This window comes from Verruconis gallopava (assembly GCF_000836295.1).
Source record: "Verruconis gallopava strain CBS 43764 unplaced genomic scaffold supercont1.13, whole genome shotgun sequence".
Lineage (NCBI taxonomy): Eukaryota > Fungi > Ascomycota > Dothideomycetes > Venturiales > Sympoventuriaceae > Verruconis > Verruconis gallopava.
The window spans coordinates 707,565-734,237 of NW_015622149.1; the positions used below are offsets into that span (position 1 = coordinate 707,565).

Here is a 26,673-nt window from a genome sequence, read left to right on the forward strand (position 1 = left end):
AACTCATGGAGGGAGGGCGTCGCATACTGACGATTTTTTGGAACTGCCTTTCAAATTGCTATTCTGGCATATTTAGATCTGAGTGCGTCGCAAATCTTGTCCATTTGCATCCTCAAGCGAGGCGAAGAAGTGCAGCCACTCTGCCTATTCTGTGCAGGTGATACCATTGCTACTTCACACTCACAAAGTCAGGACAAAACGGCTCTAGTTATCTTAGTAGAACGCTCCCGTAGTCTTAGGACGCCTATCTATGTCTTCTAATCTGTCTGCTTCTAGCTGGATTCTAAGCTCTATAATTCAGGCGCTTTGCCGAGAAGATCCCGTATTGCCTTCAATTCCCTTATCCGAGCCTGTTCGTTCTCGCGTATCTTTTCAAGATATTCACGTCTCAGATCCTTGAACTCGTCTTCGAGCTTCTGGTGCCAAGGGTATAGCACAAAGACTTGGAAGCAGAGCGCTGAGGTCGCAATTGCGAAATTGGTGATGGAGAATCGACGTGCGATGATCATATTGCGGCCAGATGGTCTATATGGTACACCTTCAGTTCAAAATCAAGGCTGCGGTTGCTCGAAGGCGTCAAGAAGCGGGGGCCTTAGAGATGTAAGCTTGTTGCGGCCAATACCAGCTACTCTGTAGGGCAATCTCACCTTCGTTCAAGAGTGACGACGCATGTACGGCGAGAGGCACCGCGTGAGATCGGTGGTGAGTGGTCAAGCTGGAGGGCACTTGGTTTCCCAAGATCAAGGTTCCTTAGATCTTACCAGAGTGAGAGAATCTCCTCCTTTAACTCCAATCGAGATCCATCAATGAGATGTACATAATAGCAGTATCCGACTCTTTCCCGAACCTTGTCCCCGAATCATCTCCTAACTCCTGCGCTTCTCCGAACGGCACGTGCCAGAAAGGTCACTTATAGTTAAGTAGTCTCGAGGCAACATTAGCTCTTTTGATCAGACTTTGCGCGTCATTTGCCAATAAAATATGCTTCTACCCGATCTTGACCGTTCCAAGTACCAAAAAATAAGCGAGCAACTTGAATGCACGATCAGCATTGCTATTGCAAAAGGATACTCAGTCGAGTCTTCAACGCGTAAATGAGAATGCAACAAGGAGGATTATCATCTCCGTATTTTCGAAGTGAGCTGAGAATTATTATCGTCGAAGTCGTCAACTATCATGTGTCCTTGACCGATGCCGAGGCGAAATTCATTGAGACAAATGCAGCTAGGCACTAGCACGGAAGTCATTTTATCGTTCACATCTTCGCTATGGAGCACAATCAGCTACATCTAGACATGTTGAAATGAATTATCCAAAGGCTCTCACCTTATCCTTCATGATGTAGTAGAACATAAATCGAAAAATTGATGCTTCGCGCAGAAAACCAGAGTTCCCAAGGCCAACTAGACCCACTGCCAATATTCTTTGATTGATATATTTGAGAGGGAGAGGGAAAGGATGTCTTCAATATCGCATAAAAACTTCCTCTTTGTGATGTTGAGGGGTATTGGAGTATGAGTTTCGTACAACTAGTCAAAAAAAGGCTCTCAAAAAAAGTTAGACTAGGGTGAAGCGATTGGCGACGCCATAGCTACTTTTAGATTTGTTATCAGTATAAAGCTCTGTTTAGTGAATACATATGCCATGTAAGACCTGAATGCTTGGTTCGTTATGGAAGTAATGTATCCATGGAAATTGCATAAGTATCTCACTTGCTTTAGCACTTGTCCCAATGTTTAGCTTTTGAAGTAAAGACGCGAGTATCGAATCCACGATAATACCGTCTTTTCCGCTGTGAATGACGGAAATTCTTGCTATGCAGCAGACCCACAACTTAAATGGATCATTTTTTGAGTCCAGCTGCGTAATGATATGTCGGAGCTTGTCAGAAAGAAGTTGATATAGATTTTCGGGTTTTGGGCCAGGGTAGATCAATATTGAAACGATGAAGGCGAGCAATGCGAGGTAACAAGCTTTGTCGAAGACGTTCATAGTATTCGGCGTTTCGAGTGGATGCGCGCGGAGTAGACGATAGCCAACCGATATCAAGAACTCTTGAAAGGAGAATGAGTGCATCTTGTACATCTCATTTTCATGTCCGTTGCTACTCGCCGTGATTGGTCGCATGGATTTTGTATAGTGAATGTTCAAAATATATGAGATGTTCATGCAATCATTGAAAACTCCTCGAGTGGTCTCATCTCGAATTTCCAAGAAGCTTTCAGCACGATTCGCGTCTATGTTAGTCATGATGTGTTTTACCTCGTCACGAGGGAAAGAATCTCGATACAGACGTGGTTGAGCGCCTGTACGTAGTGCAAAATTCAAGTCGCTTCTATGGCTGCTGCGTTAGCAAACAAACTCGAAACGGAGTTGTGACGACCTACCGGCAAATCTTATGCAACAGAGCAGGATAACGTTCAAAAATATGTAGTCCTCCCTTGAGGTTTATCATTTTTTCGAGAGCTTCAAGGTGCAACTTTGAAATTTTTACCACCCCAAATAAGCTCTCATGCATTACAAGGGACATCACCGATGCGATGGTGCCATACGTCGGAACACTGTTCTTTGCGAGGTCGTTGGAGATTCCCCGATATGTATTTGAGAGGCATTTCAAGGTAAAGAATGATACGTTGAAATCCCCAACTAGCATGTGATGGTGGCCCTCGGCGATTGCGAGTAGGCAGTGGAAAAAAGTCTCATCTGATACGAAGAGTTCGAAGAATACGTGATGGGCGCGGGCTGCTTCTCTGCAAAATACCCTTGGATAAAGACCATCACCAGCGGTGGAAAGAACTGGTTACGGATCAGAAGATGGACATGCCAAAGATACGAAACAGGCTATGCTGACAAGAGTTCAGAATCGCTCGCATATACGGCTTCAACTCGCGTGGGTAGCTGAAGCTGTCGAAGTCACTCCAATGCTTTGATGGTAACGCTACCATCTGCCCCAAAGAGCTGCAGTCAGGCCCCGACGATAGTGGCTTCTTCTCGCTGGGTTCCAAGCTTTTAGCTGTCAGAATGGCCAATTTTCCGCGGCCATGCTGGACTCGTTGTTTTTTCTTCCCAACGTTTTTCCCTCTCATCACCTGGCTGCGGATCTGCTTGCGTGTGCGTGCATCGATATTTGAATTATCCACAAACGGAAACTCCATCTCTGCAGCGTCCCGGGTTTCTCGTCTACCATTTTTCAAAGTGCCAGTCGAAGTCGCTTATGTCAAAGATTTGTACTAGGAACGGGGCGGGAATGTATTCGGAGTAAAGACAGCTTAGCTCCGGGTTTGCGCTTGAGGGTCTTCTATAGGGACCCCTTGTCTATTGCACCACCCAGCTAGTTTTTCTCTTTGCAACGTGAAATTTTCTTCGTTTTTTCTCCAAAGTCGAGAGTCTTCCACTAAGAAGCAACCAGACCATAACTCGATGGCCATCCGCTTGTAAACAACGTCCGTTTCTGGCCATTTCGACGTTGGTTATGCACGTGAGTTACTCTTCCCTAAAGCTCAGAACAGCCCTCAAATGATGATTGCCAAATTTTTGTTTCAACCCCTAATGATCCTTTTGGTGATTATACTCGTGCTTATTCGAGAAACGCTGAACGAGACCTCTCTTATACTAGCGCGTACATTTTCTTTGACGCTCCGACGTTGACCATGATTTAGATGACGGTTATGAATTTTTGAAGTTGTAAACAACGACCAGACAGCAAGACTACCGACGGATGACGGCATAAAAGCAAATAGTGCCTATCGCTTTCTATGCTATTAGCATTGTGTTTCGCAGTACTAAACACTCAATTTGTTGAATTCAGTGAGCAGGGAACTATTAATGCTTTGCAACGCTTCGCGAAGCATGACTTGTAGCTTCATTGCCTTGTGTTGGAACACCCCGCTACCAATGCAAAGTGCCCAAATACAGCTGGTCAAAGCTACGGGTCTATAAGGCGAAATCATGCGATCAAGACTATAGTTTCTTGACGGCGACCATGTCGCGAAGGCATGATTAGTAGAAACGAGAAATTTGATTTAAAATATATCAACAGTCAGCAAGACCTTTAAACTACCTTTCTTCGCTTGACGATACTTTTCAACTCTTTCAAGTTCAGATTCATCTCAGCGTGTCCAAGAAGCCAAAGAAAAAAATGCCGTCAGGCAATCGATAAGTCCCACGTGCGAGATCGAAAAAGAATGGGGAATAAAGGAGGTATTTTTGGACGGACTAGCAAGTTTCGTTGACTTCATCGAAATCTCGTACAGCCCGCTGAAGTCGAGGAGTCGTGTCAAAGTATCGTTCTACATAGTGCAACGAATTCATAGCAGCGACATCGGACACGATCGGAGGAGACTCGTCCGAATTGCTCAAGCTAGGTATAAAACAAGAAGTTACAACGTCTCTGGGCATTCAGTAAAGGACACCATGGCTTCGCAAGTCTCCGATGGAGCCTCCAGCTGGAGCTCACCTGGAGATGAACCCACGCGTAGTGGTTTGGTGAACAGAATACTGCCAGAGATGGAGCTGTCCAGTGGCGGTGAGACGAGCCTAACGAGACCACCTGCACCGATTCCAGAAAACCTAGACGTAACAGCAAGAGCACTCTATAGATTTGCTGTGGATGGCAACGCTGTCAGTACGTGAAGATGTTGGTACCAGTACCAGACGATGCGATTCAGCACATATAACAGCCTGGATGCTGATCCTAGCCGAGGATAGTTACTGGAGGCGCCGGTACACTCGCTCTCGAATGCGCAAAAGCACTCTTGGATCATGGCTTACAGGGTTTGGCCTTATGGGACATAAACTTTGACCACTCACAGGCTACGATAGAAGGTTTAAAGAAGGGTTATCCAAATGCGAAGATTGCGACGATCAAGGTAGACGTAAGGGTCAGTAGCACCATTGATGTAGCCCTAGAGGATACCGTCCGCATTTTCGGTGCCGTAAACATACTGTGCTGCTTTGCCGGCGTAGTTGGTTGCACGCCTACGGTGGATGTCAAGGCGGAGGAATGGAAGAGAATCATGGACATCAACTGCAACGGAGTCTTCTTGTGCGCTCAAGCTGTGGCTCGGTACGTCAAAACTCTCATCCGAACCGTAGCTATGCATGCTGACGATAAAACTCAAGTGGTATGATCTCGCAACGAAGTGGCGGATCTATCGTTCTAATTGCATCCCTTTCCGGCCATATCGTCAACTTCCCTCAGCCACAGGCTGCTTATAATACATCCAAGGCTGCAGTGCAGCATCTCACGCGCTGTCTGGCTGCTGAGTGGGCAGTGCACGGCATCCGAGTCAATTCAATCTCTCCTGGGTATATGGACACGATCTTGAACGAAGGGGTTGGATTAGCTAAGGCTAGAACGATGTGGAACGCGAGGAACCCAATGGGGCGTATGGGGGTACCACAAGAGTTGACTGGTCCGCTTGTATTGCTGTGTAGCCGTGCAGGAAGTTACATGAATGGTGCCGATATTAAGGTGGACGGTGGCGCAAGTGTCTTTTGAGCTGTAGTTCTCACGTTGTCGAATCCTCGCGTGGGTCACATGTGCCGAATGGTTAAGTTATGCCGATCGAGTCGAGTTTTTTTTTCCCCAAAAAAATCAATGGCTTACGCTATCCTATTTCCTTTAATTTTTTTTTAATTTACATATTTATTTCAACCTCTTCGCGAGAAGAGGATCTGTACCTTTGTAGCCCTCGCGGGCTATCGGCGCCTGTCCAATAAGCTTGGCAGGTCTCGTGAGGTTTGAAGCTGAGCAAAGCGCCCATTGGACGGGTCAATTCATCCAGAGTTAGACCTTGCATCGTATACGGATTGTTTCCCTCGGCACGGAACACAGGTCATCAAAGCCCAATTGCATAGGCTGGACCTTTTCAGCGTCGTCGTGAGGTGTTTTCATAGTGCTTGCACAATCGCCGCATTATCTAACAGGTGACATCCCCTGGTTAACGCGTTTCTCATCGAATCACTCAGGTATGACGCAGTCATCGCGCAATTAGAGCTCCTTCAAGCTAGGCGACCAACGTGGTTTTGACTGTTCTCTCAAATGCAGGTACCAGACTTGCAGAGCCTTGGATTCTCCTTAGATTTTGCGACACTTCGGTAAACAAGCATCTCCAGACATGGACCCCACAAGGACGTCCCGGCGCACGTTCACGTCGTCTTTAACTTCGCATCCCGTACCTGACGACGCAGATCCGCAGTACAAGAGCCTTGCTGAGGCACTGCGTCGATTGCTTACGCTGCTTATCAATCATCCGGCCATGTCCAAGAACATCGGTAGGTGATAGTTGCTCATTCAGGAGCGCAGGCTATCCAAGCCATGGATCTGCGTACCTGGTATTGGGGCTTGGCTGATGGATTTGCTTTAGATCAAACTTATTCCACCCCAGCTGCCAGTAAAAATAAAGTTTACTTCATGTGGGACTTTGTAGGCCGAACTCTGGCCATGCTATTTGGACTGCCGCCCTCGATGCCGGGACGGCCAGCGCCGCCGCCTCAAACCATTTCCACGCCTGAAGGGGCGGAGGCATGGAAGGAGAAGCAGAAGCAAGGTTGGACAGAAGGTGAGTAGCTCCAATCCGTCCTTAGCTACGCCGTAGCGGAAACAAATGTTGACTCGATGGGGAAACTCAGTCATGCAAAGAGCGTTGTACGCAAGGGAATTAATTTTGGATGAAGGAGGCAAGCTAGATGCTATGATGAATGTGAGCTACGGAGATGGGAGCGGCGTTGAGAAGGCAGACTTTGGAGATGAGGTCCTGAACGCGAGCAGAGCGATCATGGAGCACGACCGTGGGAATGTGTAAGCGGAAAATGCGTTTCAAATCTAGCTCCGAGAACAAAGGTTGAAGTCCTTCTTCATAGTGCTGTGGCAAAAAACAATCCTAATTCATCCCCTTTTCATTTTCCTGTCCCGTGAACGATACCTGCTCTTGCTAGATACGATTTGATTGTCTATTCTGGGCCAGCAGAAGTGCTTGATTCACACTCCACGTTCCCACATCTTCACTGGCTCTGTGCAGTGTATGCTGAAAGAAAAATGGATTCGACGTCTTTCAGTTCATTTATTCATGATCAAGGCCTTTACTAGCATTATCTTTATTCTCACCATTATCGCTCGTCTCGTTGGCTGATGGCCTTGTCGTGGGAGCTTCCTTGACCCTGGAGATTGAAGCATTCATATTTCTCATACCTAAAGCAACGGATTGCTGCGAAGAAATAGATCCTGCCCAAGGTGCTCGTGTGGCAGGTAGGCCTGTCGCTCCAGATTGACTGGTCCAGCTTGTCTTGGGTCCGGGCATGGCGTTTGATCTGTGAATTGTCCCTGAGGTCAATGACGCTGAAGACACCGCACCGGATGGCATGGGTCGTGAAGTGATCGGCATAGAAGATGGTGGCATATTTGAGATGCGCGATTGCGGCTGTGATGGCATCCGTGCTGGTAGTATGGGCGCTGGAGCGTCTGGATTATGTTCCCAGCGAAAGAGCGAGCCGAAAGGAAAGTGCTGTACGACCGGGAACTTTGAGAGTACCTCTGCATTGTACATCTTAATCATCCCCTAAGGACTTAGGCTTTAGTCATGTGAATCTGGACATTTTGTGTAAAGGAAGAGCCATACTTTATTTATTTTTGCCCATCCAGCTGTAACACCTGATATGTCGAAAAGCATTGGACTGTGCTCCCAAAATGGCCCCTTCTTGACGTCATATATAAAGCCGATAGCAGAGAAGTACATGTTTGAGTTCCTTTCACGTTCGACAACCGATTGTTTCGTAACGTCGCCTGGTCGAGGTGCATTGTGTACTGAGCCTTCCTGCTGTATCTCTGCGGGTGACGCAATGGGCGGAGAGAGCTGTGCAGAGCCAAAGACATAGGGGACGAAAGAATGATCATCAAGTCCCCATACACCATGTGAGCCTGCAGGTTCAAGCGTGTATGTTAAGATGAGCTTCCGAATCAGTCGAAGATAGGGCTCAATCACACCGAGAACGATCTGTCGCTCATTCGTGCCAAAAGGACCATCTGTTACCTTTTCCGAAGTGAATCCGCCAAGCTTCCATATACATCCGAGAAATGCTATGAAGCTCAATTCATGGCCAGTACCATAGTCCAGTCTCTGCGCACTTCCGAAACTGCCTAGAAGGTACGCCTTGAGCTCGTCTTTCGGCAAAATCTCGTTGGCTGTCCTAAATCCCAGGACTTGCTCCGGGAGATATTTATCCATGAGGGTATCGAGGTTCTGTTCTACATGTTTGTACCACGTTCTGAAGCTGGCATTTCCAAACCGACGAGGACCAGGGTCTGGAGGTGCCTGTTGGATAATATTCTCCAGGTCTCTGAGCAGTTGTTGTAATCGTTTCACAGCGCTCGTGTACATGATGGAGGCATCATCCAATGTCCACACATGACAACCACCATCATCTTTCCTAAGAGGAAACATGGAAGCATTGAGTTGAAGCAAAAAGGTCATCAGGTCCGTATATGCCCATGATGTAAGCCAAAACGAAATATCCTCAACGTCGTGAATGCGTTTAGCAGGAATCTCGAAGGTGTGGTCCTGCGCCGGGTCAAGGACATCCAAAACGCCTCGAAGACTATTCTCAGTCATAACGAACGAGCGTGAAACGAGAATAAAAAAAATTTAGGAGTTCAACCTCTTGAATTCGACGTGTGGCGCTGGCACCTGAGAATGTTGACGCCTTAAGTCACGAGTGCAGGCGTTTGGTTGGTGATCGTTCAACCAACCACCTATCATAACAACAAGAAAACCTGAACCAGTTCGACAACTCTCAAAGTCCGACATACTACCCATAAACGAGTCCAAGACAAATCTTAGCCGCTGCTTGCACCTGTCCTCCAGATTTACAGTTTAAGGGCATTCGGTCACTCATGCTGACTGCTCGCGCAGCCGCCGAGCTTTACTGACATGGCTGCGAAAGGCGCGCGAGAGCAGCGTCCGCAATCGATTCGAAGCCGACGACGCGAAGGTGAGAAATCACCTCAACAGCTTTGTTTTCATGCACACGCATCCTCACTTATCGCTGAATCTTCTACAATAGATTCCAACCGCTAACTTGACGAAGGCATAAGCTCTCCAACTAATCAGATACACCAGGAAATAGCGGGTATAGGCCAGCACTCTTATAGAGAGATGGATGCTAATGCTTGAGTTTTAGCTGCAACGGACCATCTGAATCCAACTATTGATCCACTCGCGCGCAAAGGGAAATCACTTAAGGAATCGTCCAATATTCTGAAGCGATCGAGTTCTAAGCGACAACAATTAAAGGGTGGTAGCGACGGCGAAATCTCGCCTCAGACAGTACCTGTTGAAGGCAGTATTCCGGAAGAGGAGCTGTTAAACAGTGTAATGAGGGTGACGAGGAAGCTCCGGAGTGCTAGCGTGGATAGTACCAAAGCGAGGGAAACGAGAGCTAGATTGGCCAGCGAAGTCACCCACCCCGGACAGCAGAGAAAAGGAAGTAAATGGAAAGCATCAGATGATGGAATTCTTTTAATTATGGCAAAAAATGGAGCAAAATGGAGCGAGATACGCACTAGCTTATCGCGATTCTCAATACGGGAACTCAAAGACCGGCTGAATCATCTGGAACAGCACGTACGTTCACGACCAGGCAGTAGGTGGTCTCCAGAGGAAGACTACATCCTGCTCAGCATGCGGACAGCTCATGCAGACTGGAGTGATGTCCATGCCATACTTCTGCATCGAACGGAGAAGTCTATCGAGCAGCGTTATCGTGATCTGACTACAGGTGCAACGAAGAGAAAAGCGCTTGAAGATCATGTAGACGAACTACCGAGAAAGAAAATAAAGGATTCAGCGGCTAGCAAGACACAACAAGTAGCGGCTCGTAATTTCGACGTAGCACATGACTTTACCACTTCTGGTCGCTTGCGGAACAGTCAAGTAAGGAATGAAATAGGGAGTATGATCCGAGAAAAATTCATGCCAAAGAGAGTTACCATATTTGCCAAACATGCCAGAACTCCCCGTGGACAGGCGGCACTTGTTCCCGCACAGCAGAATGCCAAGGGTATCCATGAGCCACAAGATACCAGTGAAGACTGGGCTGTTCCGGACAATGATGAAGATCAGCCAACATCGATTCATGGTGATGGCAGTTTTGGAAGTTCAAGTCCTTATCAAAGCGAACAAGTCTCAGATGCTTTCGAAGACGATAGAAAAACCGACTGTGAGATAGTCATACCGAAAGAAGCAGCTGACTTGTTTGGGCAAACAGAGCCACTTATCAAAATTCTTAAAGCTGCTAAGGAGCACATGTCGCAAACCTTCAAAGGTGATTTCATAAGTCGTAGCAAACGGGAGCTCCCAGAAGTGCAGGCTGTTCGATTTAACAAACAAAAGATTATAGATCTTTATAATAGCTTGGCCACGTCAACGGAACCCGGAAGAGTCCGAATAGACATCGAAAGTGCTCTGGAGGAGCTTGAAAACCAAGTCAGTCACTTTGAGCTTCGCTCTCCTGAAAACTTCGGCACAATGGTCCAACTAGCACGCCAAGTCAACATACTCATGTTTATTGATCTACTGTGTGTGCTCAGCACCGCTCTAAACTTATACGCCAAGACTAAGTTCCATGAATACGAAGACCAGATTTGGCAGCTTCACTGCTGCATACGAATTTGCCGGATTATCGTCAATTTGTACACGAAGTCCCGTTCCAACGAATGGAAGTCAATTAAAATAAGCGGCATCAAAAACATTCGAAACTCTATGCTAGCGCCTCTTGTCAAAGTGTTAAAGAGTTTCCAGAACGAAATGAAAAGGCTGCAGTCCTTGCGTATGCAATTGGACATGGCTGCGAGTCAGAAGCAGAATGCAACCGAAGATGAGGACGAGAGATGCCTTGGAAGTGAGTATGATGCAAAGTATCGTCGCCTTACGAGATTGTTCCTACTTCGTGCCAAAGTTGCAAGAGTGCGCAATATCGCGCACAGCAAATACAGCATACATTTGAAGAGTTACACCGAATGGCGAGAGGATCGCGAACCGTACAATCAAGCACCAGAGCTTGACGCAAATGGCGAACCGATGGAACGACTGCCGATCTTTGTTGAACGACCGGCAGGTCGGCGTCCACCACGGTTGGCTACGTCGCACGACGAGGGAAGGACTTGGACAGGAGCTGAAACAATTGCGCTGTTAAAAGGCTTGAGAAAGTATTATGGTAAGTTACTCGGAAATTGCAGTTATACTATGAATGAACTGATAGTGGGGATAGGACCCAGGGTCTTTGACAACATCTTCTTGCATTTTTGCCAACCTGGAAAAGTTCTAAGTGATCGAACCGTGCCGCAGATTCTTCGGCAAACTGCGGCTGTTCGAGAAGGGTATTTAGAGCAAGCAGAACGAGAGTGCCAAGACATGAGTCAGTGCCCTACATGGTTGATGGACATTCATGACCTAGATCTTCTTGACTTGCTCTGACAGCTTTGATCAAATCACTTACTTCTTCATCTGGGCCTCTTTTCGTGCTCGTTTATCAAGCTTCGCTCACGATACCGCTGAGAAGCTTTTCTCAACTCTCAAATGTTTCATTGTTGTCACTGCATTGGCTCGTCATGAATTGGACAACGAAGATTTTGAATATGTAAGCTAGCCACTAGTATTGGCGGAATTTATCGACGATTTGACGCTGCAAAAATCAACCAATCTTAACGCCTTATGTTACATCGTCACTAATCTAACCTCTAGTCAAATTAAGTGATTTCGTAATCATCAACAGGGCACATCGATCTTGGTCATGAAAATGGTCGACCATGCCCGTTATCGAATGCCGAACAATGATCATTTTATCGAACATGGAGCGGAAAGACCAACTCCAAGCCGAAGTAGATATCTCATATACTGCACCTTTTGAACGCAATCAAGCTGGGCTTCCGCACGCTGTCCTATGTTCCTTTCAAGGCCATGTTAAGCCCTAATGTTTGGTTTTGAACGGAAATGAATAACAAAGACTTTCGAGTCCTCCCTCCCCCCCCAAATCCCTAGGGAAGATTCAGCACTGCTCCCTGTCCTCTTCGCTGAACAAGTGTACTACCATTTCGATCTGAATGGGCAAATTTTAAAGTAGGAGCAGTGGGAGAAGAGGAAAGAAAAGTAGGAAACTTGGGATCTGATACTCGAAACTCAACCATGCTCAAGGATTTCGTAACATTTGGGCGGATTTTGCCCGCTCGTTATGCCACGCTAGCTATACTTTGAGCCAATTCTGCGCGTTTCTCGAGTAGTTCCTTCATAACCTGCTCTCGATCAGCCTTTGCGTAGGCAGAATCGGAGTAGATATATCTGGTAGCATCATCTTTGTACTCGTTCTGAGGTCTCATTACTATGCTCTCGCCACTACATTCAGCAACCTGGCCCTGATACTTGCCCTCCTCATCTGCAAAAAAGCCCTCTACAGCACGCACAATCGTGCTCAAGGGCGTGACGAACTCCGGAGGTGTGGCATTGGAAATTGCTTCTGGCATGATGTTGGTCGGCACGAGACCCGGGCAAATGCAGTTGACAGTGATGGGCTCTTTGAGCTGCTCTAACCGCGCACCCATGGCTCGAGTCAACCCCACAACCTTTTGAGCAGTTCAGTGCAAGTAATGCAGTCACATTAGCTGGATAAATCTTACCCCATGTTTAGCGGCGGTGTAAATGGGGATACTTGGCCCAGGATAGAGTCCACATTGGCTGCTAGTAAAGACAATTCTTCCTCCTGGCTTGGCGTTCTTTCGAAAATAATGCATACCTAGATAACTACACCAGACAGGTGACGTCAGGCAGATATCTGCGACCAACGTGTCTGGCTTTTCTGGCGATCCATCCGGAAGTTCCTTGGCCGGTGCATACCAGTCGATACGATCGCCAATGCCCTGGCAGGTCACGTCAGTAGCTAGGTCCTCGAGAACAATTGTACGTCGTGTGGATTAGACTCTTTCCACCCACAGCATTACCATAGACTGCAACAAAATTAGTTGAGGTTACTTCCGAAGAAATAGGCCGCACATACCAAAGTCAAGTCTGCCCCATTTCTGCCATGATTCCACGAAAGACTTTGAGAGCTGGTCCCAGTTCGCAACGTTGGCTTTTACGAAGAGAACTTGGGGTCCCAGTCTGCTCGCGACGGCCTCACCCTTTGGCGCATTGAAGTCGACTATGGTGACGTTCCAGCCCAATTCAACGAGCCTTTCTGTGACAGCCAAGCCCATGCCAGAGGCTCCAGGTTTGTTAGAAGATATGCAGGAACAGTCGGATCCTTTCTTTACCTCCACCCGTCACCAACGCAGCCTTTGCTTCCGACACCATGATGACGGGTTTGTCACTCGGGTGAGATAAGACCTTGACTTCAATTCAACAGCTTTCAATAGGACGACCGGAAAACGGTTCTGGGAAAGTTTACGTGTGTTGATCCCACGAGATGCGTCCGGCTTACTTTCTTATACGAGCGATGCTTGAGTGGAAAATTCGACAACCGAGGCGAAGAGCTCAGTGCCATGTACCTTTCACAAGAATAATTATCTGTGCGGAGTAGGCTCAGCGCGTACATCCGACCCGAATTGGTCAGGTTCAAGTTGGACCTGACCTCGCCTGACCGAAGTCCTCAAGACTTCTGTGGGGTAACTCGGAAGTGGGGTCATGAACGTTGCGGGTAACGAAGCTGCGGGGAAAAGATTCTAGTAATCCAAGCGTATCCTCTTCATGCTTCTTCTTATCCGAAAACGAGAAAAAGGTTGTACGTGAAGTGAAATATGCATCGGCCGTATCTGCATAAGCTAGCTTCACTCAGCGGAGGCTCACGAATGACTTCATACGCTAGACCAACAGAGCAGTCTTTTGTCAAGCAAATAAACATATGCTCGCCCTGAGCCTGTCAGCATGTCGAACGCATTTCACTGCTGAATACAGTGCGTATTGGCATCAAGGAATTCCTACGTATGCTTTGGACATGAAGGCGTGTTTCTAGCACGCGCACACACGCCAAACAGTAGCTCGAACATGATTCTTTTGCACCGATACATTCGTGACATAAGATGGATGACTTGTCTGATGCCAACTCTGCACCATCATACGAACTCTGTCGTAAAACATCGATGCTTCATAGCTTCTAGAAGGAGACTAATAATAGGAAATGTGGGTGTGCTCTTTCCAGGTCAACAGTGGGTCTGGAGTGTCTGGATATAGTATGCTCCTAATGCCCTTCGGCGGGACTCAAGATGAAGTAGGTGATTGGCAGGACCTAACTGCAGCTGCTTGATGGTGCTCAATTACGGAAGATTTTCCAGGTACAGAAGAGATACATTGTTCAAAACTCCAACGTAGACAGTTTTGATGAACACGACAACACTGACAACAGTTGCTCAAGTTTTTTTTCTTCGCGACGCATACGGTGGTAGGAGATGCCAGACTTGAATTTCAGGCTCTAGCAAAGACGGTGAAAGCAACGACCCAAGAGCGAAGGCGTGGTGGATATCCAGTCTTCACGATCATACAGTGTCGCCTGTGCTGAGAGCGAGCCTTCGTCGCCTACACTTCAGATTGCCGGTACAGTGTCAAACTCAGGACTCCAAGAGGAGAATGACGTGTCGCTGTGGCAGTAGATCAGTCCATTATGTCGCAAAGCAGGTGTGTTCGCGATAGTAAAGCCGTCGTTAGTAGCAAGTGACCACGTCACACAATTGGATGTGATAGGTTAAGTTCAGTTACTGCGTGGGGTTCAGCCCGCCGAAGGCTCACGGTCCAAGTTAACAAAGGGTCTTCGCCTTGTGGCGGGGTACCTGCGCTGGCAACAACCGCCAGAGCCTCGTTTTTGGAGAGCGACATTTCTTCTTCGCACTTCTTGACCACAAGCACCCCGCCTTTGCTCGACACCAATTGCTGCTTGAAGGCCGCGACCGCTCCAACTGAAGCTTCGTAGAACCGACTTGGACATCGCAAAATGGTTGAGCGCGCGAAAAAACCTTCTGCGATTCCCATCTCGCCCACCTCCAACACCCCACAGCCAGTTGTGGACATTTCAGAAGACGGTGGCCGAGTTACAGCGCGGCTGCCAACCGGTGAGAGCGTTGAAGTGCTGCTGCATGGCGCCACCGTAATCTCCTGGAAGTGCGGTGGGCAGGAGAACCTGTGGTTGAGCGATGCTGCCGTTCTGGACGGCTCGAAGCCAGTTCGGGGTGGAATACCCGTTGTCTTCCCGGTAAGTCTCCTCCTACGGCATAAATGTACTGTGATAATGTGCAGCTGAACGATGTGAACCGCAGGTCTTCGGTCCACCCCCTAAAGACCACGCAACGTCGGCCCTGCCCCAACATGGGCTGGCCCGAAATGTTCGGTGGGAGTTCTTAGGCAAGTCAACGTCAGAAAGCGACGTCGTCAAGGGTTCAGACGATAGTGTAAAGCTCGACTTTGGACTGTACAGCACGGCGGTTCCAGAGGAGCTGCGCAAAAAATGGCCGTACGACTTCGGCCTGGTTTACAGTGTCACTCTCAGCCGTGATTCTCTGCAAACCGTTATGCAGGTTCGAAATGAGGGAAAGGAGGCATTTGAATTCCAAATTTTGCTGCACACGTACTTGCGCATCGACGTGGGTTTTCGCTCCACGTATGTTAAGGACAAAGGGAAGACTAATGCCCAGTGTAGGACATCACCACCACGACGGTCAACGGGCTGGGCTCTGCCACGTACACTGACAAGGTTCTCAACGCAACCCAGCATCAACAAACTACGCCAACAGTCAGCGTCACTGGCGAAATCGACCGTGTTTACCACAACCTAAAGCAGTCTACCACGTCTGTCCTCGCCGCTGGTAAGCCCCGCTTTGACGTTATCCGTGATAACATGAACGATACCGTAGTCTGGAACCCGTGGATCGAAAAAGCAAAGGGAATGGGCGACTTCGAGCCCAAAGACGGGTACAAGAAGATGATATGTATCGAGGCCGGTGCTGTGAGCGAATGGACGAAGCTCGATGCCGGAGAGGGTTGGGAGGGTGGCCAGGTCATTAAGGCTCTGCTGTGAAGTGAGGGAAGGAACTACGAGGATGATATACACGGCATGAGATATGATTTCAACTCGGGTCAAGAAAGCTCGCTTTATGATGCGAGGAAAACGTGCAGGCACACAGCATAGGAGGCTGGCTTACAAGATCGGCGTGCGGATCGAACGCGATGCCAATATCGTGGCAAGAGTTCATCTTGTACTCTCAGAATAAGCATTCTCATACTAGTGGTGTTACACCTCTCTCTTTTCTATTTTTGTCCTTTTTTTATGATTTTGGTTCTTTTTTCGGTTCTTCGCCATACTCCCTCGCTGTCCAATGCCGCTTAATGTTCCAGGTAACGAATGGGACGCAAATCATTACGAGCTCGATCGCTCATACCCTTCATAACGAGCGCCGCAAATAGCTGCTCCAACTCGAAACGTGCTCAGAAACAGTCTGCGTACGTCTTCTTCTCATGCTTGTTATTGACGTGCTCCTGAAGGGCGGCCGGTTTAGAAGTGGACTGAAACGTCTGGAAGCAGACCTTGCATTTGATGGTCTGGGCGGCAGCGTTCTGCGAGGACAGGACCGTCAGTACATCTTTGCGCATGGAATCACGATGGACACAGTGAACAGTCGTACGCTCTTCAGCTGACTTCCACCACCCTTCTTCTCGTCCGCTGCCTTGCGCTCGCGGCGCTGCGCTGCTTTGGCCCCATTACCCATCTTTTGCAGAGTTGCACTGGAACAGATGACTTGACGAGGACTACGATGAGAGCACAGGAGAGGACGAGAGGACAAGGAAAGGAGAAGGAAAGAACACGGGAAGGATCAGGATCGGGATATAGTTGCGGCAGGAGTTTCTCATTCCATCCGCGGGCAGTGTCCACTTCACTAAGACAATTCTGTGCCAAGCTTGGCACGGAGCGAAAAATCAGTGCACAATCCGGAATCTCCGTACTTCTTACGACTTTGCTCTTTGCTTGCTTCTCTATATCCATCCCACTCGTTGCTCCACCTCCACTGGCACTTCAGACGCAGGAACTCCCCAGAAAGTCTTCGCCATGCCTGCCCCGTCTTCGTTGCCGGAATACGTTTACAAGATCGTCCTCGATGACCCTACGCCTTTTCTTCCTACTGGGCTTCCTGTTTCCGAGCTGGACAAGAAGGATGGATTTATTCATCTGAGCACTGCCGAACAGGCACCCGTCACTGTGCGCCGTTTTTACGGAGACGCGACGGCGATTTATCTCCTGCAGGTTGTGTACGCAGCAGTTGAAGACAAGATCAAGTGGGATGAGACTTCGTCCGGCACCTTTCCACATATATATGACCAAGATTTGAGCAAATCCTTGAACGCAAAGAACGTCCGGAAAGTATTAGAATGTAGAAGGGATGAAGATGCTACTTGGGACGGTATTGTGGAGAAAACTATAGCTCTAGCACAGTAATACCGTGTAACTTCTTATATGGAAATCTACACCAACAGCTCATTGTCGGCGCAGTGATGACCGCGTACCTTCAACGATGTGTTGCCAAACACGTTGAAGCACGAGTGAACGGATAGATCATGTCGTACAACACGAGTCCTTGGCCATAGCAGATACACCAGACAACATTTGTGGCTCTGGCCGGTTTACAAGTTGTTGACGAATCATTTCGTCGACCCCTTGCTATGTTACGTTGTGGCTTGATTTGAATCTTTGCAATTGAAAAAGCTTGCAATATTACGCGGTTGATATGAATCAATTTTTAGCATTTCGGAAGAGCAAGTTCAATAACATTTGGTATGGGTGCACCGAGCAGCTTGCTAGCCCTCTTCCACTCACCCTAAAAGAAGAGAATAGAAAAGAGAAGAACAATTCCGTAGAGGCATTGTTTTATCTTGACTGCTGCTTCAACCTGTAATAGATATTAGACTAATAGACAGGTAGAGGTACGGCTGATAAGTCGTAATTCCATGTGTCAATACTGCTTTGGTCGTACACGCACTCTAGCATGTCGTCTGTCCACTGCGGCCGGAGTGGCCATGCACACAGACTCTGCTTCTCACCTGCATAATCTCCTTGCAACACGGTAGCATTCAAGGTTTGTGGCTCAATGCCTTTCTCGACCCAGTCGATCATCACTGCCATATTTGTGTTTGGAAACGGCCCATTCGGCTGAGTGCTGCTTGGGGCGCAATGTGCAGCTCCAGGAACCAAAAACAGCTTGTACCACTTGCTAAGCTCGGCCGTAGATTCGTTGAAAGAGAGTCCGGGGTACATGACACTCCGAACCGATTCGTGGAAACGCACTGAGGATGCCGCCGGTATAGAGGGGTCGCTTTCGCCATGGAAGTGTAAGATCTTGCCGCCGGCCTCTCGGTATGGAGTCAAATCCGGCCATGTAGTCTCGAGGCTGTCTTGGTACATATGCCATCCTTGAATCATCCAGTTCTTGAGCGTGTCATATGTCACACCATCTAGGCTTTCGAAATCGGACGTGTTTTGCAGCCAGAGAAAACGTGTGATCCATTCAGAGCCCATCGTGTTGATGCTCAATTCCCACTGTCCGCTTTCGTTGTTGTATTGAGTTGCGGCGTCATCAAAGGAGGCTGAGGGCTGGTACGAAAAGTAAACTTGACGACCCGTGGAGTCTTTTAGGCCGTCTATGATTAGCTGTGCAACCTGGGCTCCTTGGGCTGTGACTGTTCCATTTTGTGCAGGCGTTGATGACGATGATCCGCCAGCTCCTCCCAACTGTCGCTTCTTCTTTGCTGGAGGACCTCCACCTGAGGCTCCACTTGTAGCGGCACATGAATACGGCTGGCCAATGACGCTGCTTGCGTTAAAATGAAGCTTGCAGAGGTCCGTACGAGACACTACACCATCAGTTTTTCCATCCAGAGGGTCGCAGAATGCTATTGTTTCATTCAAGATCTTCTCAAGTTCGCAGGGTGGAGGATAGTAGCCAACTGTTTGCTCCACTACATTTGAATACAAGTGTTGTGTTTGCTGAAAGGAGAATCTGAATGCTGGTGCACCGGTAATCGCGCCGTCAAAGGAGTCCCCAAATCGTTGAACTTGAGACCAACCGTCTCGGCCTCCCTCTGAACAGCCTTGGTAGTAGGAGTACAATTTGGTGCCATTGGCCATTTGGAAGAAATTACGTGTGAGCTGTTTTCCGACCAGACCCAACTCGTGTATGGCTTGGTAGCCAAACATGTACAGTGTCTCGTAATTGGCAGTTCCATTCTCGATAGGGAACGTAGCATCGAACTGCGTGTCGAAGCTCCCGAAACCACCGTCAGTTGCTCCGGAAGCAGCACCGTACAAAAGACCACCAGGCAAGGAGTTCGTCCCAGAGTTTATGGCAAATCCACCTCCGCCAGTGGAGAGATAGCGGTTTTGAAAGCTATCAGGTGCAGGTAGCCAGTAGACCAGATTGACTCGATCGTTTCTTCCAGCGTGTGAATATGCCAACGTAACATTGCAATAATCGAAGACGCCTTCCGGATAGAAGTCTGAGCTGCCCGAAGATGCGTTGTATACAGGATTCGCGGTGATCGAAGTCCTGTCGAAGATGATATTATTGTCGACGTCGCCAATTGACCATTGGTCCTCGGGAAGAGATGCGGTAACATATGAGGAAGTACAGACATCAGCCAGGGTCGCTGTATAGGCCGAACGAATGAACAATGAGGCAGTTACAGCCCCCAGGAGAAAGGCCATCTCGAATGCAAACCCGAGAACTGCTGATGGAACTCATGATGAGCCCTTCTCCCATACTTAAATGCTTTTCACATAGACAGACGCGTACGAGCCTAAGAAGACTTTTAGGCTGTGCAATGACCGTATCCTCGCTGCGTAATTGAAGTCCGCTTCACATGGCAAGGAAGATCTCCACCTTTCGCTGCGGTCGGCATGAAAGGCGAAGGACAGCTCCGGGAAGGACGGTTCCGGTTGGTCAGTTTGGAGGTTGGTGAACGGGAATGATCATCAAAACCAATAAGAGCGATTGCGCTCGTCCGGCATATTACGCGGCTGTTTACGCATGATGGGAAAGCTTAAATGAGGAGATGAGAAGGACTAGCAGGTTGAAGATCAACTTCCTGGTCGATATAGGTTAACCCTCTGTACGCGGAAAATCCGCTCTTGCATGATATCCTTGTTACGATTCTTCTGAGAGAAAGAGACTTGCTCAAAATCATATTTCATTTGATTATTTATCCAAATAACTAAATGATATTTAAGCTAGAAATTTCGATGAACTCCCAGAACTATGGATCTTATTAGTTAATTTTGCTTTTGAACATTTTATCCATTTTTTGGTTTCATGTTTTCAAAAAAGAGATCAAACGAACAAAGTACACGCCGGGCAACTGCATCATAACACAGTACTTTGTTCAACATGAGATGACATCCGCTTGCTCATACTGAATAGCGGCACAGACTGTAGCAGGAAGTAAATATTGTATTCTGTTTGGTAGACAAGATTGTTCTGTTTAAATGTACCGAATTTGCTGTAGCTTGAAACTCTACAAAGCTAGCACTTTTAGTCATTTTAAGGCGAGGGTATGAAGAACTAATGAAAAGGCATAAAACATGGCAATTATAGCTTATGCTGTACCAAGAGTTTAGTCAGCAGCAGAGCCAGGAGAGCGCTAATTTATGATCTTTTGATACATTTGTGCTGCCTTTTTCCAAGACCCTCATGCCAAACGTATTTTAGCATAAGATCAAGGTTCCTGTTCATCACAGTGATTTTTGCTCTTACAAATGGGCATCAAAGTCAGAACCGTCCTTTGGATGGAGTGTACCCTTTCGTCGTGTACGGTAGAATACCACCGTACCGTAAGGGACGAGAACTATGTCGACCCAAAGATGCGGCTCGAAGTTGCTCAGGACAAAAAGTGGGAGACTGCTGCGTATGCCGTCGTAACTTCTGTCCTCCGATTTCGGCTCTTGAACGCGTCGCCAGTCATTTTTTAAAGCGCTTCAAAATTTGTGCCATCATAGTCATTGGCCAAACGAGAATATCCAGAATAATTTAATAATCAATCGTCCGCTCCGCATCGATTCATCGCTTTTATTCTTCCATGCGTTCAGATCTTGACAATCTGGAACGACTCCGTCAGAACCTGGAGGAAAATATTTCAAAGCTGAAGACTTCCCTTCGGCACTGGCAAACATGGGAGTTCGAATACTCGGGACTGAAGGAAGAGTTGGAACGACCGGAGGAGGAACCAAGCGTGGAGAAGATGCTAGAGATAGCTCTTGATCAAGAGTGCGAGGTTCTGGATGAGAAGGAGATTAAGTCTTTACTCAACTATGGCAAACAACCGCCACGAACACGTTCTGAGGTCCTTGCACAAATACGGGGGCGCATAGACACTGGGAAGAGAAATGCTGACACTCTGCGCAAGCTACTTGCAGCTACAGAGGAGAAACTGAACAGTATGCTCGCTGCAGGTGACAAATCTTGTGTCGTGGGTGACGCGGATTTCGAAGGCCAGCAGATGGATATTATTGAGGAACTAGATGATAACGATAACGTCATCTCCAGCCGTGTCATTAACACATCAAAAGACAGAGAAAAATTGCGAGAGATTCTTCGGAGCAAAGGCTTTGCGGAGGATGAGACGCTAGAAGACCAAAATGTTCCCGAACAAGACAATGGAGAATCTAAAACAGTGCAGCAACAGACGAATACACAGCCAAGCGATAAGTATGAAAGCGTCTCTTCCGCTCCCAAAACAGACAACCATGGCATGAATTCGGCCCCTCCACCGAACAAGATGCACCCCACGCAACGCATGCTCGTGCTCGATGAGAACGACAAGATCATAGACTCAAAACCCCTCGAATTGGTTCACGCCACCGAAAACAGCAGCAGCATCGAAGAAGAAACAGTCATAGCACAAATACGCGAGGCTCGTGCAAATGCGAAAGAGATTGCGCCTATAGTAGCCAGTTTTGATATTGAACCTGCGTCGGACGATGATACAGAAACAGATTTGGAAGACTATGAAGACGATGAGAACGATGAGAACGAATATGGAATGAACGACATTGGCACCGAGTTGACGGATGATTACAAAGCGCAGATGGAAGCGTTAATGCAAAAGCATGCCGTGGCATTGGAGAACGTCGGCCCAAACTTTGATTACGAAGTTCTTCGAAAATTGGAGACAGCACACAGGGACTCAGCTTTGGTTGTTTCATCAGCCAGGCGAGAAGATGTAAAACCTTCTCAATCTGCTGCAAGCAGTCGCAAAGGCGTGCGCTTTGCTGAAGAACTTGATATCTCCAAGCCTGTGGAAAACAAGGAACTTAGTTCTTCCACCAATTCGGAGAGGATACTTGATAAAAGAGTTTTGAAACCAGTAGCGGATGCGATCTTGGAACACTCGTCTCACGATGCGCCGTCCGAGGGCAGGATAGGAACGACTCGTAAAGTATCTCGCTTCAAGACATTGAGGAACACGACCTTTAACGCAGCCCCGGCTACAAAATCACCGTCATAAGGATTTCAAACGGGAGCTTCGGTTGCTAGGCCATCCAACACTGGCGCGTTAGTGCATAAACCAAGAGAGGTAAGTCACTTTGCAGAACCAAGGTAGACTTATTGTTCCGTATGGAGCCCATTTAAGGCACGTAGAATGTGCGATAACAGCGGTATATTTATATTGATAGATCTGTATCTAGTAGCCAGGATGTATTATACAACAGACCTGAAATTCTCGTGAATTTGACTTGACTTTTTCCAGCTCCAAGGATGCGGCGTATGATACTCTTTGACTACGAGTGTTGTAAGTCGTAAAATCATTTGTTTCTTACTTGGACAGGTAAGAAATTTGAACATATAGATTTAATTACTGGACTATTCAAGTATTCTAGACTTGTTTAGATACATAAGATGACAGCGACACTTTTGCTGTGGTCTTCTCTGTATAGTCCAACAGCAAGTATAAAGCCGAGCTCTCTGATGCCTTACTTTTGTATTAAGTTTGTGCAACTCGTTTCACTCGGTACAAACATACACACTTGATGGTGCTAAGGAGGTAACTTAGTTAATTAGTTCTATGCATCTGATTATGATTCATACAGATTATTTCTATCTCAAGCGCCTTCAACTCCGTTGCAATGCCCTTGCCCCCTTTACATAACACGCTATTATTATAATCTACCTCATGCATGAAAAGACATTGTTCTTGTTTTCGTCTGTGCAAATCTCCCGTACTTAAACACCGGCACTGTTTCTGTGCTCGTTACTGTTATTGTAGTTGTAGTGGCAGTCTCGGTATTTTTAGAGCACTGGAATGTCGACGATGTTGGCAGCTGCTGAGAGATAGGGCAAGAAGACTGAGCCGTTGTTGTTGTTGTTGTTGTCACGGTACTTGTCGACACTACTGGCATGTTCATAGAGAGTGGTGTTAGTGGCGTTGGACCGATGGAGCAGATATTTGCGCTGGTGACTGTTATAGTTGTTGTAATAGTTGTCGGACTGTTACTTGTTGACACTACTGGCATGTTCATAGAGAGTGGTGTTAGTGGCGTTGGACCGATGGAGCAGATATTTGCGCTGGTCACTGTTATAGTTGTTGTAATAGTTGTCGGACTGTTACTTGTGATTGCAGAGATGACCGGACTTGCGGTCACGGTCGAGACTGAGGTCGCGGTAGAGATTGAGGTCACGGTAGAGACTGAAGTCACAGTCACAGTCGTTGCAGCCGAAGTAGCCGACAGGCTGCTTGACGTTGTCGTACAAGGGCCAAGAGTGAACGTATTGCTCTCAGCAATAAAACCATTTGCGTCGAAGAGTCTGAAGAAATAGGTGTCGCATAGAACTAGTTGAGAATTCTCCAGATTAACAGTGACCGGTGAGGCTTGTATGTTCTCCGCTACTCATCCGTCGATTGTCAGCTTTCCATGCGAGGATAAATGCAGAGCTCAAGTCAAGCCCTGTTGCTTCCCTTACCAAGAACGACAGCACTTTGTCCATTTGTGGGAACGACTTCAAGTATATAGGGTGGTAAACCGCCGGTAAATGATATGTCGTACGTTTGCGCGATGTTCCATACAGCGGGTACATTGGACTCGAATATTAGTTGAGCAAAGGCAGAAGTCGCATATAATGCAGAGAAGAGAACTGGGAGAATAAAAAGAATCATCTTGGAAGCTTTTGCTTGATTCAACCTACTGTGAGTTACCCATGGACACAACTAAATGATCCATTGATTTATATTGCCTACTCTGCCGTTTCTTACGCTACCTGAGGAAGTTGGTATTCCTAATCCACTCCTGTTTATATTCAGCTTGGCATGCGAAGCCTTGCGAAACGGAATATTCCGTGCAGGCTCAGCTAAATTTATCTTTAGCTCTTGTGTGTAATACGAGCAGCCGCAATCACCGAACCTAACTGTCTGCCTCGCTTACACATGCTGAGCAGAGGTGATAAAATGTGGCTGCTCATTTCTTCACTCTCGGTTGCTTAGCTAGTGCTATTTCTCAACAATATTTTATAATTTTAGGACCTATATTGACCAGCATCAGAGCCCTCTCGTAAATGCGCAGGACAGTTGACCTTACTCAGCATTGAGTTGCACGCCGCTTGCCCAAGCCAAGTCTAGCCAAGTTAAGCCAAGTTAAGCCAAGTTCAAGAAAGACTTGCTGCTGCCTGCAATATCAATAGCCAAGCTTTTATTAGCGAAATTTGAGAAGTCTTGTTTATTGTTGGGTCAAACAAAGCTGACCGCGGCATGCAAGCTTGCGGTGCTCTGGTTTAGCTTCATGAGCCAGATAAGACAGAAAACAGTGCACTTCATCTAGGAGGGTGAGACTCGCGAGTTTTCGGCTGTTTCGGGTCTATATAGGTTCTTGACAGCAGATGCGACTATCATGTTGTTTTTGTCCTAAACTTGACTCTCAGTCACTTTTAAAGTGGATTAGCTTTCATGCCATCTTAAAAAAAGCGCTTGCACGTCTACGAGAAAGATCGGGGTTACAAATGTCAGATTTTTGGGCCCGAGGTTTTGATACGAAGCCATTTGATTGAAAATTTGCCTTTCCCCCTTTTTTAGCGGGTTCACACATTGTATATATAGATCGTACACTTAAATCAGGGGGGAGCATAGAGTGAGAGGCTCACAAATTTCGGCCCCATCTGATTCCCGTACTGATGGAAAGGAGTTCCAAATTAGTCTGATTGATTTAAATCTCTTTTAACAAGTATATTTGCATAGTTCTTAGGTGCTTGGAAACCTACTTCACAGCGGACTACGCTTTGACACGAGGTGCAAAGCACAGCAACTCGTGTTTAGCGGAGCCAGAATCTTGTATACCCATGCTTTTTGTTGCCCTCGCCATTGGAATGACTTCATTTTGGGTCCTTGGCACTTGACACCGGTAGGCTAACTTTGACGCTAACAAAACTGCTTAACGTTGGCTTCGCGTAGCTGATAGGGTCGTAATACGCCGTGAGTAACTACTGTCTTGTCATGGTCACGATACTGCATGCGGCGATCTCATAGGGTGCCCCACGGTAGCAGTATATACCGTACCGTACCGTTCGGTACGGTATACGGTACGGTAAACGGGACGGTATCACCATACCAGATACCGTACCGAAAAAAACGGTAAATACCGTACCGTACCGGAGGATAAACGGTATACCGTTTCTGGTAGTTATTCTGGTAGTATTGGTGTCAGAATTCACTAAGAAAATAATAAAAATTTATAGATTAAAATTTTAATATTTATATATTATATACTCCTAAATAATATTATTTATATTTAATATATATTATTTAATTTAATATATTTCTTTATTTCTTAGTAGTAATAGTTATAGACTACACTACATTATTCTCTAAATAATATATATTAATATATAATATTTTTTTAATATTATATAATTATAGTCTAATTGAATTAAGTACGCTGACCCTTCCAAATTTTATAAGATTATTAGAAAGATAAAAAGGACTGGTAAAGTATTTTAATATTTTATTTAACTATAAGAATACTGTCTGACTCTTCTAATATATCAGCTAGTTCTGGTATTAGGTTATTTTGTTCCTAAGGCATAAATATTAATTTATAGGCTTTCTTTATATTTTCAGCATTACCTTTACTATTAAAGACTCTCTCCTTTATTTTAGGGAAATTATTCTACTATATATTACCACCAGGAAGAGTAATATTATACTTCTATAAGAGAATATTTATTATAGTACTAAGCTCAGTGTTACGAAGTAACACGTGAACAATCACATGATGAATGATTGCGATTATTTCGCTCAAAAATGATCGGAATGAGCGCATTAGCCAATGGCCGAAGACCAAGGTGTTGCTGATTAGTGGAAGTGATCATTTCGCTCAATAATGATCAAAATAATCACTAGGTATAAGGCAATAAGGATATCAAGAACGAGGTCTATATAAATATCCTGTCTCTACTAAGATAACACTCTTCGTGATTTAACTGTCTAGCATAGTGTTAGGAATACTTTCCCAATACCGGCTGGCTTCACCAATGTAAGCCACTTCGGAAGGGATTAGCTTCCTAGAGCAAGGGAACAATGTATAACCAGAGCTTATTAAGGAAGGAATATAATAAGATAGTTACGTTTGTGACTTAGAATGGTATGAGCTTCAGAAGTATGAGAATGTATTCAA

The 26,673-nt window shown here is 46.7% G+C and overlaps 13 protein-coding genes across 18 annotated transcripts; 7 read left to right on the forward strand and 6 right to left on the reverse strand.

The window, feature by feature from the left end:
- Positions 1-33: 33 nt before the first annotated feature.
- On the reverse strand, positions 34-994 carry PV09_04720 (uncharacterized protein). Its single transcript, XM_016358122.1, has 2 exons — positions 648-994; positions 34-591 (listed from the first exon to the last, which is right to left on the reverse strand). The coding sequence occupies exon 2, from the start codon at positions 507-509 to the stop codon at positions 291-293; it is 219 nt and encodes a 72-aa protein (XP_016214324.1). The 5' UTR covers positions 510-591; positions 648-994; the 3' UTR covers positions 34-290.
- A 261-nt stretch (positions 995-1,255) lies between these two features.
- PV09_04721 (uncharacterized protein) lies at positions 1,256-3,233 on the reverse strand. Its single transcript, XM_016358123.1, has 4 exons — positions 2,852-3,233; positions 2,388-2,796; positions 1,327-2,335; positions 1,256-1,266 (listed from the first exon to the last, which is right to left on the reverse strand). The coding sequence occupies exons 1-3, from the start codon at positions 3,153-3,155 to the stop codon at positions 1,627-1,629; spliced, it is 1,422 nt and encodes a 473-aa protein (XP_016214325.1). The 5' UTR covers positions 3,156-3,233; the 3' UTR covers positions 1,256-1,266; positions 1,327-1,626.
- A 1,091-nt stretch (positions 3,234-4,324) lies between these two features.
- On the forward strand, positions 4,325-5,576 carry PV09_04722 (uncharacterized protein). Its single transcript, XM_016358124.1, has 3 exons — positions 4,325-4,624; positions 4,708-5,065; positions 5,122-5,576. The coding sequence occupies exons 1-3, from the start codon at positions 4,414-4,416 to the stop codon at positions 5,498-5,500; spliced, it is 948 nt and encodes a 315-aa protein (XP_016214326.1). The 5' UTR covers positions 4,325-4,413; the 3' UTR covers positions 5,501-5,576.
- A 26-nt stretch (positions 5,577-5,602) lies between these two features.
- PV09_04723 lies at positions 5,603-6,903 on the forward strand. Of its 3 annotated transcripts, none has more exons than XM_016358127.1 (4): positions 5,603-5,970; positions 6,050-6,276; positions 6,369-6,563; positions 6,634-6,903. In XM_016358127.1, exons 2-4 carry the CDS (start codon positions 6,120-6,122, stop codon positions 6,804-6,806), a joined length of 525 nt encoding a protein of 174 aa, XP_016214329.1. In that variant the 5' UTR covers positions 5,603-5,970; positions 6,050-6,119; the 3' UTR covers positions 6,807-6,903. The 3 variants fall into 3 exon arrangements, with proteins under 3 accessions (XP_016214329.1, XP_016214328.1, XP_016214327.1); XM_016358126.1 differs by having other exon boundaries at positions 5,603-5,928; positions 5,982-6,276; XM_016358125.1 differs by having other exon boundaries at positions 5,603-6,276.
- Positions 6,653-8,698, reverse strand: PV09_04724 (uncharacterized protein). The gene is made up of 2 exons (XM_016358128.1): positions 7,620-8,698; positions 6,653-7,559 (listed from the first exon to the last, which is right to left on the reverse strand). Exons 1-2 carry the CDS (start codon positions 8,607-8,609, stop codon positions 7,065-7,067), a joined length of 1,485 nt encoding a protein of 494 aa, XP_016214330.1. The 5' UTR covers positions 8,610-8,698; the 3' UTR covers positions 6,653-7,064.
- A 27-nt stretch (positions 8,699-8,725) lies between these two features.
- On the forward strand, positions 8,726-11,769 carry PV09_04725. 4 transcript variants are annotated; one of them, XM_016358129.1, is made up of 5 exons: positions 8,726-8,988; positions 9,085-9,126; positions 9,178-11,211; positions 11,266-11,634; positions 11,739-11,769. In XM_016358129.1, exons 1-4 carry the CDS (start codon positions 8,928-8,930, stop codon positions 11,469-11,471), a joined length of 2,343 nt encoding a protein of 780 aa, XP_016214331.1. In that variant the 5' UTR covers positions 8,726-8,927; the 3' UTR covers positions 11,472-11,634; positions 11,739-11,769. The 4 variants fall into 4 exon arrangements, with proteins under 4 accessions (XP_016214331.1, XP_016214333.1, XP_016214332.1 ...); XM_016358131.1 differs by having other exon boundaries at positions 9,085-11,211; XM_016358130.1 differs by lacking the exon at positions 11,739-11,769 and having other exon boundaries at positions 9,085-11,211; positions 11,266-11,706.
- A 454-nt stretch (positions 11,770-12,223) lies between these two features.
- Positions 12,224-13,243, reverse strand: PV09_04726 (uncharacterized protein; the record flags this gene model as incomplete). The annotated part of the gene is made up of 3 exons (XM_016358133.1): positions 12,224-12,613; positions 12,668-12,927; positions 13,045-13,243. 3 exons carry the CDS (start codon positions 13,241-13,243, stop codon positions 12,224-12,226), a joined length of 849 nt encoding a protein of 282 aa, XP_016214335.1.
- A 1,575-nt stretch (positions 13,244-14,818) lies between these two features.
- On the forward strand, positions 14,819-16,289 carry PV09_04727 (uncharacterized protein). The gene is made up of 3 exons (XM_016358134.1): positions 14,819-15,228; positions 15,293-15,616; positions 15,673-16,289. The coding sequence occupies exons 1-3, from the start codon at positions 14,971-14,973 to the stop codon at positions 16,048-16,050; spliced, it is 960 nt and encodes a 319-aa protein (XP_016214336.1). The 5' UTR covers positions 14,819-14,970; the 3' UTR covers positions 16,051-16,289.
- On the reverse strand, positions 16,177-16,865 carry PV09_04728 (uncharacterized protein). Its single transcript, XM_016358135.1, has 2 exons — positions 16,655-16,865; positions 16,177-16,586 (listed from the first exon to the last, which is right to left on the reverse strand). Exons 1-2 carry the CDS (start codon positions 16,736-16,738, stop codon positions 16,458-16,460), a joined length of 213 nt encoding a protein of 70 aa, XP_016214337.1. The 5' UTR covers positions 16,739-16,865; the 3' UTR covers positions 16,177-16,457.
- Positions 16,866-16,927: 62 nt separating this feature from the next.
- On the forward strand, positions 16,928-17,913 carry PV09_04729 (uncharacterized protein). Its single transcript, XM_016358136.1, has one exon. The coding sequence runs from the start codon at positions 17,077-17,079 to the stop codon at positions 17,461-17,463; it is 387 nt and encodes a 128-aa protein (XP_016214338.1). The 5' UTR covers positions 16,928-17,076; the 3' UTR covers positions 17,464-17,913.
- On the reverse strand, positions 17,643-19,725 carry PV09_04730 (uncharacterized protein; the record flags this gene model as incomplete). The annotated part of the gene is made up of 1 exon (XM_016358137.1): positions 17,643-19,725. The coding sequence occupies one exon, from the start codon at positions 19,723-19,725 to the stop codon at positions 17,932-17,934; it is 1,794 nt and encodes a 597-aa protein (XP_016214339.1). The 3' UTR covers positions 17,643-17,931.
- A 1,299-nt stretch (positions 19,726-21,024) lies between these two features.
- PV09_04731 (uncharacterized protein) lies at positions 21,025-22,761 on the forward strand. The gene has a single exon (XM_016358138.1). It carries the CDS (start codon positions 21,093-21,095, stop codon positions 22,518-22,520), a length of 1,428 nt encoding a protein of 475 aa, XP_016214340.1. The 5' UTR covers positions 21,025-21,092; the 3' UTR covers positions 22,521-22,761.
- A 649-nt stretch (positions 22,762-23,410) lies between these two features.
- PV09_04732 (uncharacterized protein) lies at positions 23,411-23,830 on the forward strand (the record flags this gene model as incomplete). The annotated part of the gene is made up of 1 exon (XM_016358139.1): positions 23,411-23,830. One exon carries the CDS (start codon positions 23,411-23,413, stop codon positions 23,828-23,830), a length of 420 nt encoding a protein of 139 aa, XP_016214341.1.
- Between the last annotated feature and the right edge of the window lie 2,843 nt (positions 23,831-26,673).

Bases quoted from the DNA above. Each gene is read 5' to 3' on its own strand.
- PV09_04720 (XM_016358122.1), bottom strand. From the start codon at position 509: ATGATCATCGCACGTCGATTCTCCATCACCAATTTCGCAATTGCGACC.
- PV09_04721 (XM_016358123.1), bottom strand. From the start codon at position 3,155: ATGGAGTTTCCGTTTGTGGATAATTCAAATATCGATGCACGCACACGC. The intron at 2,797-2,851 runs GTCAGCATAGCC...ATCCGTAACCAG, and splicing joins GCGAGCGATTCTGAACTCTT to TTCTTTCCACCGCTGGTGAT. The intron at 2,336-2,387 runs GTAGGTCGTCAC...CAGCAGCCATAG, and splicing joins CTGTTGCATAAGATTTGCCG to AAGCGACTTGAATTTTGCAC.
- PV09_04722 (XM_016358124.1), top strand. From the start codon at position 4,414: ATGGCTTCGCAAGTCTCCGATGGAGCCTCCAGCTGGAGCTCACCTGGA. The intron at 4,625-4,707 runs GTACGTGAAGAT...AGCCGAGGATAG, and splicing joins TGTGGATGGCAACGCTGTCA to TTACTGGAGGCGCCGGTACA. The intron at 5,066-5,121 runs GTACGTCAAAAC...ATAAAACTCAAG, and splicing joins TGCGCTCAAGCTGTGGCTCG to TGGTATGATCTCGCAACGAA.
- PV09_04723 (XM_016358125.1), top strand. From the start codon at position 6,120: ATGGACCCCACAAGGACGTCCCGGCGCACGTTCACGTCGTCTTTAACT. The intron at 6,277-6,368 runs GTAGGTGATAGT...GATTTGCTTTAG, and splicing joins GGCCATGTCCAAGAACATCG to ATCAAACTTATTCCACCCCA. The intron at 6,564-6,633 runs GTGAGTAGCTCC...GGGGAAACTCAG, and splicing joins GAAGCAAGGTTGGACAGAAG to TCATGCAAAGAGCGTTGTAC.
- PV09_04724 (XM_016358128.1), bottom strand. From the start codon at position 8,609: ATGACTGAGAATAGTCTTCGAGGCGTTTTGGATGTCCTTGACCCGGCG. The intron at 7,560-7,619 runs GTATGGCTCTTC...CTAAGTCCTTAG, and splicing joins GATGGGCAAAAATAAATAAA to GGGATGATTAAGATGTACAA.
- PV09_04725 (XM_016358129.1), top strand. From the start codon at position 8,928: ATGGCTGCGAAAGGCGCGCGAGAGCAGCGTCCGCAATCGATTCGAAGC. The intron at 8,989-9,084 runs GTGAGAAATCAC...AACTTGACGAAG, and splicing joins TCGAAGCCGACGACGCGAAG to GCATAAGCTCTCCAACTAAT. The intron at 9,127-9,177 runs GTATAGGCCAGC...CTTGAGTTTTAG, and splicing joins GATACACCAGGAAATAGCGG to CTGCAACGGACCATCTGAAT.
- PV09_04727 (XM_016358134.1), top strand. From the start codon at position 14,971: ATGGTTGAGCGCGCGAAAAAACCTTCTGCGATTCCCATCTCGCCCACC. The intron at 15,229-15,292 runs GTAAGTCTCCTC...TGTGAACCGCAG, and splicing joins GAATACCCGTTGTCTTCCCG to GTCTTCGGTCCACCCCCTAA. The intron at 15,617-15,672 runs GTGGGTTTTCGC...TGCCCAGTGTAG, and splicing joins ACACGTACTTGCGCATCGAC to GACATCACCACCACGACGGT.
- PV09_04728 (XM_016358135.1), bottom strand. From the start codon at position 16,738: ATGGGTAATGGGGCCAAAGCAGCGCAGCGCCGCGAGCGCAAGGCAGCG. The intron at 16,587-16,654 runs GTACGACTGTTC...CTGTCCTCGCAG, and splicing joins GTGGAAGTCAGCTGAAGAGC to AACGCTGCCGCCCAGACCAT.
- PV09_04729 (XM_016358136.1), top strand. From the start codon at position 17,077: ATGCCTGCCCCGTCTTCGTTGCCGGAATACGTTTACAAGATCGTCCTC.
- PV09_04731 (XM_016358138.1), top strand. From the start codon at position 21,093: ATGCGTTCAGATCTTGACAATCTGGAACGACTCCGTCAGAACCTGGAG.